Source organism: Chelonia mydas, chromosome 4 (genome assembly GCF_015237465.2).
Source record: "Chelonia mydas isolate rCheMyd1 chromosome 4, rCheMyd1.pri.v2, whole genome shotgun sequence".
Lineage (NCBI taxonomy): Eukaryota > Metazoa > Chordata > Testudines > Cheloniidae > Chelonia > Chelonia mydas.
The window spans coordinates 91,243,620-91,260,602 of record NC_057852.1 but is presented as its reverse complement, the minus strand read 5'-3'; the positions used below and the strand labels follow the sequence as shown (position 1 = coordinate 91,260,602).

General features: G+C 42.3%; 1 protein-coding gene and 1 long non-coding RNA gene across 8 annotated transcripts in view; one reads left to right on the top strand and one right to left on the bottom strand.

The window, feature by feature from the left end:
* The window catches only part of DCUN1D4 (defective in cullin neddylation 1 domain containing 4), an 83,001-nt gene that overhangs the window by 39,744 nt on the left and 26,274 nt on the right, over positions 1–16,983 (top strand). For all 7 annotated transcript variants that reach the window (XM_037897800.2, XM_037897801.2, XM_043544390.1 and 4 more), the window contains one exon: positions 6,921–7,035. In XM_037897800.2, the coding sequence (XP_037753728.1) occupies positions 6,921–7,035 (115 nt within the window). The remainder of the gene's footprint in view (positions 1–6,920; positions 7,036–16,983) is intronic.
* LOC122465344 lies at positions 9,928–11,546 on the bottom strand. Its single transcript, XR_006290102.1, has 3 exons — positions 11,315–11,546; positions 10,424–10,528; positions 9,928–10,325 (listed from the first exon to the last, which is right to left on the bottom strand). It is a non-coding gene; the product is annotated as an uncharacterized LOC122465344 (long non-coding RNA).

Genomic DNA, 16,983 nt, shown 5'->3' with positions numbered 1-16,983 from the left:
GGTAGGTTGATTTCAGGTATTGGAGTATGCTCTGTAATTTGGCCTGGTCACTCCTGGTCCTTTATATGGCTGCTGAGAAGTCCACAGTACCTATTTTGAGGTAATTATCTTGCTCTGCATCATCAAGGATAGGAACTCTGCATGCATTTGGAACTTTTCTTCCTCCCAGGCTAGCACTTGTATCTCAAGAGTCAGTACAGTAAACTCAAGCCTCAGTGCTGCTGCTGCTTTGTGGTGGGGATTTGTGCGCAGCCAGGGTTAGTCCTGCCAGTGTCACTTATGACACTCCAGGTTTCCTTGTCGCCTACATAGTTCCAGCCATTTGAGTTGGGGCAGGCTGAGAATTAAAGTGGTGAGAGCTGTTATTTGAACCCATGTTAGCTAGAGGAGTCTTCTGCTTCAAAATACACATCCACTATGAGGAACATGACAATAGAGAAATCCTCCCTTTATCGTTTCTCACAGAAACTGTCCAAAACAGCTGATTTTGAGTTAAAATCAAGCTAGAAGTCTACAAGGGTTACTTCTGTGTGGTAGATGGGCCAGTAATTTCTATCCAATAGATTTGCTGTACTTTTGCATCCTGTTCTGGGTGTGTTGGTGGAAAAAGGTTAGGTAGATCCCTTGCATATCTTTCCCAGTCTTTAAGGCAATTGAGAGAATGTTTGTTCTCTGGAGACGAAGTGTACAAGTAAGGAGCTATTTTGCCTTTCAGGAGCTAGTTAAAGGTATACCAGTGTATGTGGCCCCATGTTGTCAGATTCTTAGGGATTTTGGCACTTCTGAAACATCCTGTTTAAAGAGGCTTCTAAAAATCTAATGAAAACTCTTTTTGAACTACTCTGTTCCTGTGAGCGTAAGTTTGGATGGAAAGTCACTTTCCTGGTGGCAGTGACTGCAGCTGAGAGAGTTTCAGGGCGTAATGACTTGATTTACCTTATCCCAAATTACATAAGGCTATAATTGGTGCTGTGAACTCCTCTGACATTCCACTCTTAGGTGATGTTTGAGGTGACCTTAATGAGTTTCACCCATCAAAATTCTCCCATGCTGGCATGCCCATTCTGGAGAGAAGATCCTTCTTTACAATATGCTTAATTAACCCAAGAATCTTTTGACTCTTTGGAGCAAACAAAGCCCTTAAGTCCATTCAACTTTTGGTTTCTTTTGAGACCAGTCTACTGGGCATTGCTGTTACTAAGTGGACCCTGTCCTTAGGATGGAGTGATTTAAAATCCCTTGATTTTTTTTTTTGCAACCATTGGTTGAGGCTTTGTAAAACTATTTGGAAATCTTTCACTGTAGTAGTTTTAGATTAACATTTGTAATGAACCAAGTACTTTTCTTAATGCCACTGCAGATGGGAAGTTTTTTATTTGAAATTTACAAATCTGATATAGACAAAAACCAAAATACTGAAAATTAATTGCAGGATCAGGGCCGTAAGCAGGTATGTAACTCTACTCACGTGAATAACTTCAGAGAGACTACATTGTGCTTAAAGTTAAGCATGTGCACAACTGTGTGCAGCCTCAGGGGTTAAAATTGGATTTTTATTAAGAACTTTTCTCTTAGTGGCATAACACCATTGTTGCTGCAAAACTAAATTACTTCAGTGTTAACAATGAAAAGTTATTTAGAGGTTCAGTATATTAACAAAGTTATTGTGAATTATTTTATATACACAAATTTTTCAGAAGTAGGAGCCTAAAGTTATACTCCTAAGGATGGAATTTGCAAAAGCACCAGAATGATTTGGGGCCCTAAGTCCCATTGAATTCAAACTGCAAACCCTAAGTAGGAGAGTATGACCTGACTGAAGCATTTTAGCTTTCATGTTATATACAATTGGAAGATAGTATTGATTGCAAAGATAGCATGGGCTTTTTGCTTATCAATTTCATATGAGTTTCTGGTGGTTTTCATAGTAAGGATATTAATGAGATCCCGGACTTGTCTCTTTCAGCATAGATGAATATTAACTGTGAAAGTACTTTAGTTGAATAAGTCTGTAAAATCTGAAATTATACTGGCAATTAAGTTGAAGTACATAATCACTTTAGCAATTTAGGACTCCAAGATGCAAAGAAAGTAAACTAGCAGTGTGTTGTTTTAATTTAAGCTATGTTTTAAAATCAAGATTTTTATCCACTCTCTCTAAATGAATGTGAGTGTACATTTTGTATTGTGATTTCGCTCTCCTAAAACTAGATGACAAATGCACAAAGTTTCCTTGATCAAAGGCAAAGCTACATCACTCCCCATATTAGCAATGGGTCTGTTGCAGGCACCTGTAAAACAACAATATTATTTTGTCTCCACACACTCTTATTCCTTGAATTTGACCTCCTGAAATGAATCTGCAGGGGTCTGAAACTTTTCTGGAGCATGGAATCCAATATAGGGAAGTCCAAACTCTCTCCTTCCAAAATAAACAAAGATGTCTTTTGAATATTCCTTATTTTCCTTTGGCCTTTTGCATGTTTTTCCATGCACTTGTGGTCTCATTCTGCACTTGTACACTGTATCTCATGTTTGGGTAGGTGTCTTAGTGTTCTCATCTAGTTTTTAAAAACATAACACACCTTGCTTGTTATCAGCATTGGCATTAGTTTTGTTATTATTGCTCACTGGAGCTTTGTATTTATTTTATTTTTGAACATCCCTCAAGTTGCTTGATCTCCATGAGTGTAGGGATTTGCACAGATGTTATCTCTGGAGAAAGTAAAAATTATATATCTGTAATTCTGCTTTTCTAAAGACATCCTTTGCAGATTCTCCTTTGCTTGCCCACTTTCGCTTGGTTCAAAGGTTTACCACTCTCATTTTTTTATCTCATATCTTGTTTTTCATTGTTTACTGGGGTGTGTTTTAGATGCGAGGTTGATCATCTTTAGTTGGCTTTTTTTTCCCTGGGAACTTTTATCTCCTGCACAGGTGAAGGAACTGAAGGGAATATTTGGCAAGCAACATTAATAGTTGGCTGTTCTTGGGTGGTGATGGTACATGACAGACATTTGGGGTATCTTCCTTGCAAACGTTATCTTTAAGTGTCAAAAGCCATTAAGAACTGCCAGTCTTGATCAGTTTTTAACTCTCAGAGGAAAGTTTTTCTGGGACAGCCTTCTAATGGTGGGGAGGAAAGAGGCAAACAACCTAACTAGTGTTAAAATGGAGCTGGATATGTTTATGAACAGAATCATATGATGGGGTTGCCTGTGATAGCAAGGAATCAGACTTGATGACCTAGGAGGTCTTTTCCTATGTTCAAGATGATATTTGTAGAGAAGCAGTTATACGTAAGAAAATTTTCTGTCGGTCTCAAGCAACTCCTATTGAAGACAGTGGGAGTTATGTGTACACATTTGTAGGCGATCAGACCTGTAACTGATTATTAGTCAGGAAAAGTTGGAGATAGAAATTACCTTAAAATAAAATAATCTCCTAGAAAAATCTGTGCAAAAAATATTCATATTAAATCAATACTGAGCTAACAAGCCTGTTAGAACTTGCCTTTAAAGAGCTGACAAGCTTTACATTCAGATGGGCACACAACATAGCTATATCTTGTTTCCCTGTGAATTTTCATTACAAAGAAGTATTTAATAACAGCTGTGTAAATGTATCATTTTTAAAATAAATGATACTTCTGTACTGTGGTTTGTTAGTTTATAGGTCATCATTTGGCAATTAAAAGTGCAACAAAAGATTTAATTAGAATGGAAACAGTAAGATCATAAATAAATAACATACGCAGTATGTGAAGACTTATACTTCTTGGAACAATATTTGAAAATATATTCCTCTTTCAGGTGTCTGTCTTGCTTGCTTTTCTTTTTTAAACAAATAGTTACTTTATAACTTCTGTGACCTCTACTGTTTTTCCCTTTCACTCAGTGGCTATAAATCTGAATATAGACAAATTCAGAATAGGAATAAGGTGCAAAATTTTAAGTTAGGGTAATAAGCTATTGGAACAGTTTATCTGGGATATGATAGTTATGGACTTGATGCAGGAATTCTTGAGTTAAATTCTTTGGTCTCTTTTATTCAGGAGGTCTGACAAGATGACCATAATGGTCCATTCAGGCCTAGAAACCTATGAATTATAAGAATACATAGTATTCTCCCCTCCTTCCATTGCAGGACCAGTATTATCTCGCTTCTCCTGCCCCAAGCATCCACATTCTGAAAAGTAACTTATTGAATTTTGGCAAAGAGTCCTATGGCACCTTGTAGACTAACAGATATATTGGAGCATAAGCTTTCATGGGTGAATACTCACTTTGTCAGATGCATGTAATGGAAATTTCCAGAGGCAGGTATAAATATGCAAGCAAGAATCAGGCTAGGGATAACGAGGTTAGTTCAATCAGGGAGGATGAGGCCCTCTTCTAGCAGTTGAGGTGTGAACACCAAGGGAGGAGAAACTGCTTTTGTAGTTGGGTAGCCAGTCACAGTCTTTGTTTAATCCTGATTATTGAATTTTGCAATCTCTACAGTTGCTTTGGCAATTTAGTAGGAACCCACAGCCCCTCCCTGTGTTTCATATAAATGTATATATTTTATATCAAACCCAAATACCTTTAGTCATATTTCTATGTTTATTTTTATATATAGTAATTGTTGCCTGAGTGACCTAGAAATAAAAAATCCACAATTGGTCACCTTTGTCTTTAAGCTACAGTTAGAGGGGAAGGAGTGGCCATGGGCTGTATTTAGTACTAGCATGTATTTTGGGCAGTCACATTAAAATTTAGGGGTACCCTAGAACCCATACTCCATTTACTAGGTTGTTTTGTACTGCTCTAGTGTGTGAGTGGTGGAGTCCGTAAATCTGCGCCTCTTGTCCTTCTCTAAACAACTGGTCAGTCCTGCTATCACCTTAAGACTTTCAGTTTGTGCAAGTGTTTATCTGTCTATTGACTTGCTGACAAAATCTCTAGAAACTTGACTTAAAAGGCCATAAAAAAAATTATAGCCTCTATAATTTGTAGGCATTTCAAGATTGTGTACATGAAATTCAGCAGATATCTTTATATGGACCTATCACTAATAAGATGACATAGTTTCTTTAATCCATTTTGTATTATGCATACTGAAGTATATTTTGGAGCATTTGACTCAGTTTAAAGGTATGTTGCTCTTCTCAAATAGCTGTTACTAGGGCTCTTGTCTTTTGCTTCACAACACCAGCAATGTACTGCTTGGAGTTCTTATGGCTTAACTAGCTCCTTAATGTATATTTTAAGTCCAAGACAGTAATTTTACAGTATTTTAGAGCTCTTTTTAAAAAAAAAATAGAGTAAAATAATTTATTATTTTGGAAGCCTTCCTGAGAGCGTGTTTAATATTTGCAGCGTACCTTCTCTTTGTCCCTTTCTTTCAATATTACCTTCTATTTTTCTTGTCTTTTGTGTGGTTTTCTTTCTTGTTTTTTCCTAACCCATTACCTGTATATATTTCCATAGATGAGATTTTTTGTTTTTACCTCTTCCCACTTTGCACTCCTCTCCAGCATAGGCTTGACCAGTCAGTACTTTCGTGAATAAAAAAGATACATGAATGCTGGGGGTTTGAAGAAGACTTGAACATCACAGGTAGGTAGTGTTAGGGAGAATTCCTGAAATGGAGAGAACTACCTTGTTCCTCTCTAAAATAATGTGGATGGGAGGGCAAGACCAAAAATGGATAATAGGTACGAGAGTACGATCAGCTAAACCAAAATTAGTTTGAACACCATACTCTGTACTTAATAGCACAAAAAATTATACATCTGAAGCTATCATGTGTAAGAATGTATGGCAAAATCTAATACAAACAATAGATCCTATGAAGTTATCTCAGTTGTGCATCTGAACTTCCTTACTTATATTGCTTTCAGAACACTTGGGAGAAATTTTCAATGGCACAGAAGGCAGTTAAGCACCAAACTCCATTGCCGTTTAATGAGAGTTGAGCAACTACCTTCAACCTGTGCCATTGTAATGTCTAAAAATGTAAAGTTTTATGGTTGGATTTTCTGAAGCCTCAAGCAGTGAAACATATTTAGAGGATTATATGGGGTTTTAATATATTAAGAATGATCTTGGATGCTATAGGAGCTACACAGAAGGTGAATTAAAGACTAACTATGAAGACTACCCTGTTCTGCAGTTCCTTGCAATTACCTTAACTTGGCTTCTCTGCCTTTTCTTACCCTTCTCTCCATTTCCTTTTTAAGTTATCTGCATACTATTCAGAGCTGTGCTGACTCTTCCAGCTGGTCTTTATCCTGTGTTTTATACACAACTTCTTTAGGGTTCTGTGCTGTGGTCATTATTTCTAATTAAGGAGGGTTGGATAAAACTCTGTCTCTGGGATCAGTCATCTTTGCTCCTAAGAGAGTCAAAGCAAAGCGACAAAGGTGCTCCCTCCCAGTAGCTGTTGAGTATGCCTCTCCCTGTAGAGCACTTCCTGTTCTTCTTGGGCCAAGAAATTGGGTTAAGAAATCAAACAAGGGTGTCTATTAGAAGTATTGTGCTCTAATCACTGGGACAGCCCTTTATTTTGACAAGTGATGGGCAAACCTCAAAAGTTCTGGTTTGGATAAGTAAGTAAAAGTTAGGATGCTTCCTGAGGCTCTAAAGCAGATTGTGGCCCTTATTTATACTAGACAGATTGAAAATAGTACAAGAGACTGGTCTTTGCTCCTGTAGTATTTTTCAGTGCTTGCAGTCTTCACAGAAACCAGGAAGTAGAGTGGCACATAAAAATGGGTGGTGGTTTGTTTTGAAAGGAGATGGGGGAATTTTGTTTAACTTTGAAATTTCAGTTCTTTTATTCGAGTCAATTCACCAGTCTCTAATTTTTGAGGAAAATGCACATGATTTCACTGTCCTGAAACTATTTTTATTCCTTGTTTTTAATACCCTCCATAGGAAGTCTCCGATCTTGCAGTTCATCAGACTGCTTTAGCAAAGTGATGCCTCCAAGGAAAAAGAGGAGACCTGCAGCCGGAGATGATTTATCTGCTAAGAAAAGTAGACATGATGGGTATGTCATCTTAATGTGAGCTAAGAATAATGAAATAACATTATTGATGAATAGTTAGGGTGATCATCCACTTATGAAATGGTAAAAATGGCACTAACTGTGGAATTCTATGCCTGTGCCTCAATGAGGAAGGATGGCTTTGTGATTATGACACTAGATTGGGACTCAAGATCCGAGTTCAATTCCTGGTTTTGCTATAGACTTCTTGCGTGACCTTGGGAAAGGTAGGTTAATTTCTGTGCCCCAGTTTCCCAAATGTAAAAATGGGCAGAATACTTCCGTTGTCTTGCCTGTTTAAACTAAGAACTTTTGAGGGTGTGTGTGCATAGTAGCTAGACAATGGGGCTTGTGCTGTGAAGCTCTACTGTATAATAAGTGGCTCAAAAAGCAAACGCACCCATAATAAGTGTCCTCAAATGTAAAAAGATTTCTCTAATTGCCAGCCTGGAATCTCAGCATAATATCTTATTCAGACTGAGTTCTTTCCGTTGTTCACTGTCACTAGCAATAAAGGGTCTCCAAGCCAAATTAGGCCCCTAATTATGTCTGGGCAACTCCATTGTGTTTAATGGGGTTGCACTAGTGTAACTGACTTGGAACTTATTAAAATCTGTTGATGCTGATGAAAGGAATAGAATCCAGCTCCCCTTTGCTTTGTTGGCTATGCAGTACTAACAAGAACGAAAAGCAATATACACATCTTTTTTTAAACAGTTTACTAATGTTCAGAAATAATGAAATTAAAAAGTAAAACAGGATGCACAAGAAATATTACAACATATCTATAAGAATGTGGCAAATGTATACATATAAATAGAATAATGAAGTGAGACCAGAAACAATACTTCTTTTTCACAAAACCTAATAGAAATTTTTATATTGAACATTTCCTCTGCCAAAACAATGAGACAGTATATGAGATCCAGAAAGCCGTGCTGTCTGTAAGCAAGGGACAGTTCTAGAAACCACATTAGACACCGCGAATGCAGCTGCCCGTGCCATATCAATGGCGGTAGTAATGAGGAGAGCTTTGGCGCTTCACTTTTCCGGTCTCCCAAGAGAAGTCCAAACAATTGTGGAGGCACCTTCCATTTGAAGAACCTGAACTCTTTGCGGAGAAGACACTGAAAGACTCAAGAGCCACGTTACGCTCCTTGGAGATCTACATGTCTGCACAGAAAAGGAAATACAGCAAATTGCAGACAAAAGAAAGGTCCTGACTGTCCCAGTTCCATCAACCCCAGAGGCACTACGAACCTCAGTGGAAAAGACAGCAGATGGAAAAACGAAAGCCGACAGCCCCCCAAACTTCAACTGTACAGTCCTCAATGTCGAAACATCAATTTTGAGACATTAAGGCCCCAGGCTATCACTCCCATTATCAATTACTGCAAAACTCAATCAACATCCCTTCAAATACCGTCTTGTTCTTTTGACAAAACTGGGAAAAGATAACATCAGATAAATGTGTACTGGAGATCTCCAATGGTTATTCAGTCCACTTTACCTCCCTCCTTCCTACCCATCCTCCCTCTGTTCCTCTTCAGGGACCGTTCTCCCGAGAGTTTGGTGTGTCAGGAAATAAATCATCTCCTAAACCTTGGTGCTATAGAATCAGTTCCCAATCAACAGAGGGAAGGGTTTCTACTCCAAATACTTCCTGATACCTAAAAAGAATGGAGGATGGAGACCCATTCTGGATCTGAGGTTTCTAAACAAATACATAAAAATGGTTACATTAGCAACAATAATTCCATCTCTGGACCAGGGAGACCTGTTCTTGGCTCTTGACCTACAAGATGCTAACTTTCATATCATGATTCCACCATCCCACAGGAAGTTTCTGAGATTCACCTTGGGTCAAGACCATTTTCAATACAAGGTGCTTTCCATTTGGCCTATCGTCCATACCCGGAGTGTTCTCAAAGGTCCTATCTATGGTAGCAGCCCATCTTTGCAAATCAGGGATCATGATACATTCCTATCTAGACAACTGTCTACTCAGGTCAGAATCCTTTGATGATGCCCTGTTAGCTGCGCAAAAGACTATAGATCAGTGGTCCCCAAACTTTTGAGGGTCATGCCCTCCCTTGCCGCTGTCTGTGCCTCCTCTGGGGCCAGGAGCAGGGCCGCAACTTGGGGTGGGGGCGCAGTCAGAGGTAAGGGGGCTAAGGCCGGAGCAGAGTTTGGAGCGGGGCTGGATGGCATTCCCTCCCTGCCCCCAGTGGGGGCTGGCCTGGGTCCAGCTGTGCCCTCCGAATGTTCTTCTGTGCCCCCCTAGGGGACTGCACAGTTTGGGGACCTCTGCTATAAATGTATTCATGCAGTTGAGACTACAACTGAATGCTCAAAAATAGACTGACTCTAGTGTAACAGCTAGAATTCATAGGAGCCTCTCAGTGTGGTAAAGACCAACGTTTTCCTCCTACTACACAGATTCAACACCCTAACCATGTTAATCAACCATTCAGATCAGCCCCCAGACCTTGGCCAGAAATTGCCTTCAAATACTCGGTCACAGGGCGGCAGACACCTTTGTGATAAGTCACGCAAGGCTCCACATGCGTTGCTTTCTGGCATGACTCAAAATGGTATACACACCAAACAGAGACAGATTGAACAAACTACTGTCGATGCCCTTGATAGCCAAAGACTCTCAAAAGGTGGAAAGATCTGCAGAAGGGGTCTGCACAGGGGTCCCCTTCACGCAGCCACCTCCAGTGTTGATACGGACAACAGACATCTTTACTGGACTGGGGAATTTACCAAGACAATCACATGGTTCAAGGCAAATGGTCCCCCTTAGAGTCAACACTACATATCAACCTATTAGAGCTCAGAGCAGTCAGAAATGCTTGCCTACCATTTGATGAAGGCAAACATGAAAGTCACGGCAGGCTACATAGCATGTATATTCTACTTAAACTGCCAGGGAGGAGCGAGATCACCATCCGTTTGCGCAGAAGCAGAGACACTATGGAACTGGTGCATTCGGCAGAGCATCATATCATCGGCTTACCTGCTGGGTGTGGAGAATACCACTGTGGACACTCTCAGCAGAAGATTCTCACAGAAACATGAATGGGAAATGGACCCTGTTCTCTACAATTAATTTTGGCATTGTGGAGTCTCAAAAATTTACTTATTTGCCATGTCCCAAAACAAAAAATGCTTTCAGTACTGCTCCAAACCTCGTCTGGGACACCATTCACTAAGAGATGCCTTTTTCTTTCACTGGGACACAGGTCTCCTTTATGGCTTTTCTCCCAATTTCTCTCGTATCGAAGGTCCTGCTCAAGATAAGAAAGAGTAAAAGTAACTCTCATAGTTCCCACGTGGCCAAGACAAACATGGTTCTCCTACCTTACTCAGTTAGTGGTGTGCCTACCAATCATTCTTCACCTCCTCTCTCAGAACGCCGGACAGATCCGCCATCCAGACTTACAGGTTCGCCAATTCTAGGCATGGCTCCTTGATGGTTCATAGAGATGACCTGTTCAGAAAATGTGAAAGAGGTGCTATTACATAGTAGAATAATAACTCCTCAACATATATGCAGAAATGGAAAAGATTCCAAACTTGGTGTGACTCAAAACATGTTACCTCCACATCCTCTCCCCTCCCACTAGTACTAGACTAAATCCTGATCTAAAAAAAGTAAGAATTATCTCTAAGTTCAGTAAAGATACAGCTCACAGCCATAACCGCCTTTCATTATAAGATAGACTGCTATTCCATTTTCACTCATCCTACAATCAAAAGATTCCTCAAGGGTATGGGTAACCTCTTCCCAGAAATCAGACATCCTACACCAACATGGGACCTTAACCTGGTCTCAAGTTCCTCACAAAGCCTCTTTTTGAACCTATGGCTACATGCTCACTTATGCATCTGTCTATGAAAACAGCATACCTCGTAGCCATCACCTCGGCTCAGGGAAATAGGGGCTGTAATGGCATACTCACCCTTCTCAATTTTTTGTTATTTTAGGGATAAGGTCACACTGAGAGCACATCTCAAACTTTCTCCCTAAAGTATCCTCTGACTTCCATATAAACCAACTTGCTCTCTTCCCAACCTTCTTCCCAAAACTACACTGTGACAACAGAGAAGCAATGTTATATATTTGCTATCAGGATTGCTTTGGCATTCTATTTGGACAGAACAAAAACTTAAGAAAATCTCCTAAACTATTCCTTTTGATTGTAGAGAAGTCTAAAGGATCCTCACTCTCAAAACAAAGATGGGTATCGAACTGCATTACCTACTGCTATCGTACCTGCAATCTTCAGCGTCCATCTGAAGTTTGAACTCATACCATGAGATCTGTTTCCACTTCTGTAGCCTTCATCAAAAATGTTCCCATCACAGAAATAGGCATAGCAGCACCTTGGGCATCTGGTCATACTTTTGCAGAACATTATGCGATCACCCATGACTCAGCATCCGATGCCATATTTTGCTCCACAGTATTATCATCAGTACTTGACTAGACTGAAGTCCAACGCCTCCATCAGGGGTACTGCTCTAGAGTCACCTACAGTGGAGCACCCATAGGCATTAGGGATATAAATATTGTTTTAAAAAGTACCCATTAAAACTATTAAAATTATATTGGTTAACCATTTAATTGTTAAGTTCACAATCTACCTCGTATATATTATCTTTGTCAAGTGTCTTTACGAACAACAAAAACAGACAGTCTTGTGTGTAAACCCACTTTTTCAATGTCCTGCAACTTCATTAAGTCGAAAATGCTGATACATTCTTTTCAGCTTTATAAATAGTTCATACTCACCAAAGATAAAAACAATGGGTAAATTTGCAGGAACTAACTGTAGCAACTTCTTACATAATATCCTCAAATATTACTAATGCCTTTAAAAAATTATTGGAAAAAGTCACTTTTCAGAGGCCGCTTTGTTTAACTTTTTACATAATATCCCTGAGCCGTCCAAAAACACAAAGTCTGATTAGGAAAAAAAAAAGTTTCATAGTCTGTTCACATGAATCAAATTTAAAAAATGCTACATTTCAACTTTATATATAAATCATGTTATAGTGTGCTTCAGTCTTTTCAGTTAGTAATTAGCCCTCCCCCTAAGGATTGCTGTGTTGCTAATTTCTGATGCTGGTAATTTCTTAAGTGTGAAAGATAAGTAATTTAGCAATAGCTGGAATTCAATAAACTTGCTGCTGATAAATTTCTATGTAGATCCATTACTTTCCTGGAGACTTTAAAACAGACTTCGTAGAAGCAGTGAGAAATTGAAGGCTCATAGGTAGCAGGTTATTTATAACTATATTTTGGACAGTTCAATTCTCTGATTGAGGAATATGTGCCTCTAATGCTTTCACTGTTTCTAATGGCTGAAAACAGTGGCAGAAAACTTCCTATAGTGCAGTGGTCCCCAAACTATGGGGTGCACCTGGGCCAACCCCCACAGAGGTGGGGAGGGAGCACCGCCCAGCTCAGCTTTGGCTCCAGCTCTTCCCCCCAGTTGCAGCTCTACTCTGCCCCCTGCTCCTCGCCCAGCCCAGCTCTGCCCTTATTCCTTCTCTGACCCCGGCCAGCTCCACCTCTAGCCCCAGCTCCTCCCCCACCCCCAGTTCCACGCCCCAGCTCTGCCTTGAGCCCAAGCTCTTCTGCTGAGGAAGCCTTGGCTGTGCAGTAATGGAGGGAGGGGGGCGGACACATTCCATTAGAGGTAAGTGGGAGCACTACAGGAAAAGTTTGGGCACCACTGCTATAGCGTGACTCTGCAGAAGCAATATTTTTGAAGCACTACAGTTAAGTCACCTTAATTTCTTCAGATGTGTGTCTATGGATTGTACTGCAAGTTGTGTGCAGGTGGATATTTTTGACTAGCTGTGTCCATCAAAATTACACGTGCATCCTGGGCCGCCTCATGCTCCCATATGAGGGCAGAAAGGGTTCCATGGCTGTAACCCTCACTCAGTTCCTTCTTGCAGCAAGTGGCAGTGAGACGGAACCTGGCAAGTATTCATGCCACTAGTTTTTAGCTCAGGCTACATGTTTTTGAAATCTTCAGAACCATTTCTTATCTCCTGTTTGGACCGCTGTGAACTGATCACCAGTCATCTGTACAGGGCTTTTCAAATGGCAGATTCAAAACCTGCAGGTTTCAAGCCCTGTCTATCCTGTGATGGGCAAAGCCCCATGAAGGATGGGCACAGTACAGGTGTCTCTTGTGCCTGGGGGAAGCATTCCAAGACTCATCTTGGAATGCTTTATTCCTCATGTGGACTTGCAAGTAATAAGATGCAAAGCTGAAACTCTACCTTTTGGAACAATCCATGAAGGTCTCATGAGAGTCAGAGGAAACAAAGTCCAGAATCCTATTAATGGACAAACCAACATCATCTCGTGTCCCACTGAGCAGACAGGCAACACCTAAGGTTTCTGTGAAGATGGTGCTGAGGAAAGACCCAGCACCAGCATGGACTCTGGCACCAGCATGGACTCTGGCACCAGCATGTTAGGTGTCTAAGGCAAGCTCTGAAAGGGGTGGCACCGAGCACTGAGGAAGAAGATCAAGAAGGAGTTCCATGTCCTCCCACAGGAAGAGACAAACTGAAAAGTCTCTGGAGAAAAGTCCTCCAAGTCCCCGTCCCCCCCCCCCCCCGCCCAGTGTTGAGGGATCGAGAGAGAGGGGGGACAGATTGTGATGCAGCAGACTCTACCAGCACTTTCCTGGCACCACCAGTGCTCCCCTCAGTATCGTTCATGAGGATGAGGGTCAGGCAGGACGGTCATCAAGACATCTTCTGGCACTAGTACAGACTCTGATACGGAATGCACTTTGTATATTGGTGCTCCCCTTGTAGGGGGTCTACTCCTCACTGTCACAGGGGCATACATATTCCCTGTCACTGAGCAGAGAATCTTCCCCTCTGAGGTCTGATCAGCACCACCAAGATGATACCTATGGGCTTCTGCTTAATGGCCCCATCCATGCCTGGCCCATCTACACTGGCATTGGTCCAGCCAGCAATCTGCAAGTTATCTGTACTCACGTTATGTCACCATGGCCCTATTGGGAGTACTGAGGCCTTCTTTCACATGTATTGAAGAGCTGGTCTCTAGCAGTGGGGAAGAAAAAGGTCTCCTTCCCCAGTGGCATCTGTGGCCAGACCCAGGATCCCATAATATCAAGAGGTGTTGGATCCAAGGGCTGAGCAACATCAGTGCCCTGTCTTGCCTCCAAAGGATCTCTTCTTGTCATCCCAGATGAAGTGTCTTCTGGAATGGTACTGACACTCGCACTGGATGACTCAAAAGCGTTCAGGAGCTCCTTATGAAGATTGCCGAGATTGAGACTTGGGTCATTTCAGATAAGTCCCACAAGCTGTTCGACCTCCTGTCAGTTTCTGGTTGAGCCAGGATCTCCCTCCCCATTAATGAGGGACTACTAGACTAGAGCTAAAGCCTTGTGGCAGATGCCAGCCGTTATAAATGCCAATGATTAAACAAGTTGAATAGGGCTACCACCATAGTTCCGTCTAAGGTACATGCCTGGGTGGCTGTGCACAAGAGACTGAAGGGCCATGCACTTAATTAGTGGTGTCGCACAGGCATGCCTCCACTAATTAGGTTCCTCCTGGACCCTGGAGAGGACATGGAAGGCTAGGTGGTGGGGGAATAAGGGGTGAGGAGTTTGGGGCATCTCTACTCCCAGCTGAGCTTTGGTGGCCAGGAGAGCAGAGTCAGACTCTCTCAGCAGCCCCAGCTGGGCTGCAGCTGCTGGGGAGAAACAGTACTTTCTCCCAGCCCCAGGCTGGGTTGTGGGGAGCAGGCTGCACGGGGATAGATGGGGAGTGTAGCGAGACGATGCTCACTGGTGCGGCGCCTCCTGCTGGTTGTCTCAAGAATTAGCTCTTCCATCCCGGAGCGCCCTCTGCAGGCCAGTGTCTCGCCTGCCGCTAGGACCCGTGTCCCTCCTGGACACCGATGCCCCTTTACCTTGGGGTGCTGCCCCCTGGCAGTACCTCCACACTCTGGGTCTCCCCTCCCCAGGGAACCCCCAACCCTCTATCCCCTCCTTGCCTCAGTGGCTACTGCCAGTCACCCTCTAACCTCCACTCACTGGAGCAGACTGCAGTCTGTAAACCACTCATCATAGGCAAGGGGGTTGGACCAGCTGCCTCTGCCTATTCCCAGGCTACACCTCTGTAGCCCCAGTACCTTTCCTGGCCTTTAGCAAGGCTTGCAGCCTGGGGGTTTTCCTAGGCTAGAACTCTGTAGCTCCTCTGGCCTTCCCCCAGCCCTACCCTATTCCAGGCACCCTTTTCTCCCAGGCAGCTAATCCTTCTCTATCAGAAGCTAGAGAGAGAGTCTGCCTGAGCTCCTGGCTCACAGCCCTTTTATAGGGCCTGCTGTGGCCTGATTGGGGCATGGCCCCAGCTGTGGCTGCTTCTCCAATCAGCCTAGCCTTTTCTGTCAGCCCCAGCCCTCTCCAAGTGCTGGCTTTAACCCTTTCTGAGCTGGAGCGGGGTGACTACCCCGCTACAGGGAGAATAGGGGGTGGAGAATTTGGGGTGTCCCCTCCCAGCCCCAGCTGGGCTCCAGCTGCCAGGGAGAGACAGGACTTTTTCCCAGCCCCAGGCTGGACTGGCGGGAGCAGGCTGCATGAGGTGGTGGTGGAGGGGCTGGGGTGCCGGGGGGGAAAGCAGGCTACATGGTGCCAAGATTTCAAGCGGATTGCTGGCATTTTGGGGATGTGGCTACATGGGAGGTGGGTTGCTGGGGAAACTCCATTGTCTGATTAATGCATCAGAGCACAGTCAGTCCAAACACATCTTTCCTTTTCTTGTTGTTACTATGAGACTGGGGTGAGGACGGAAATGTATTAATTACCAACTAATTATTGATATAATTGCAAGATCTGAAATATGCCAGGAATAATGTGGCTTCACCCCTGCTATTTTCCACTGTTAGAATTATAGAGCAAACACAAAACAGTGAATCCTCTGCAGTTCCAGACCAAAATATTTTTCACTTAGTATCAGCAGGGAGCGATGAAGAGCTTACTTTTGGCCATGTTGAGTTTCAGTTGACAGCTGGTGGACATCTGCCGTGAGATGTTAGAAAGACTGGGCTAAGATTTAGTTTGATTGGAGGGAGACAGATCCCCTTGGGCTTGAGTAGTTGTGGCGACAGGTCCCAGCGCTCTAAAAAACCCACTTTCACAAGGGGAGTAGCTAGCAGCGCTGGGAGCACTGTCTATACTGGCATGTTACAGCGCTGAAATTCGCTGCGCTCAGGGGAGTATTTTTTCACACTCTTGAGCAAGAAAGTTGCAGTGCTGTAAAGTGCCAGTGTAGACAAGCCCTTAGATACTGATCCTGCAAACAATTATGAATGTGGAGAGCTCCCATGTACAGGCATTCGCAGGATTGGGGCTTTAGTGAATGAATACTGGAGCAAAAACATGCGGAAAGGCCTAGCTCATGACATTTGCATGGTTACATTTCAAACAGAGTTTACATAGGTGTTAATGGCTTAAGGTAAAAAAGAAAAACATTCTTTTAACAACAGTTCTTTTAGAGTGTTGTAAATATCTGAAAACTGATCTTAATGATTTTTTTAAGAATATCCTGTGTTACTAATTAATACACAGTAAATTGTTAAAACTGGAAGAACTTTACTATGGATGCTGTTTATTAGTTTGGCCTTTCAGTTAGAGTTGGATTTCAGATAGGTGATTTCCATTAAGTTTTAGAATTTGTTTGGGGAGAGTTATTGGAAACCATGAAGGCCAGATCTTTGCTATCTAGTATAGTTCTGGCTCTTCAGAGTACTCCCTTTGACTCATAAGTAGCAAGCACTAGGTGTGGTGCTAGGTGTTTTGTAGGATGAAGACCTTATTTGCAAGCTCTTTGAAGCAGGGATCTGTCTGTGAACTCTGAAGCCATGTGTTAATGTGC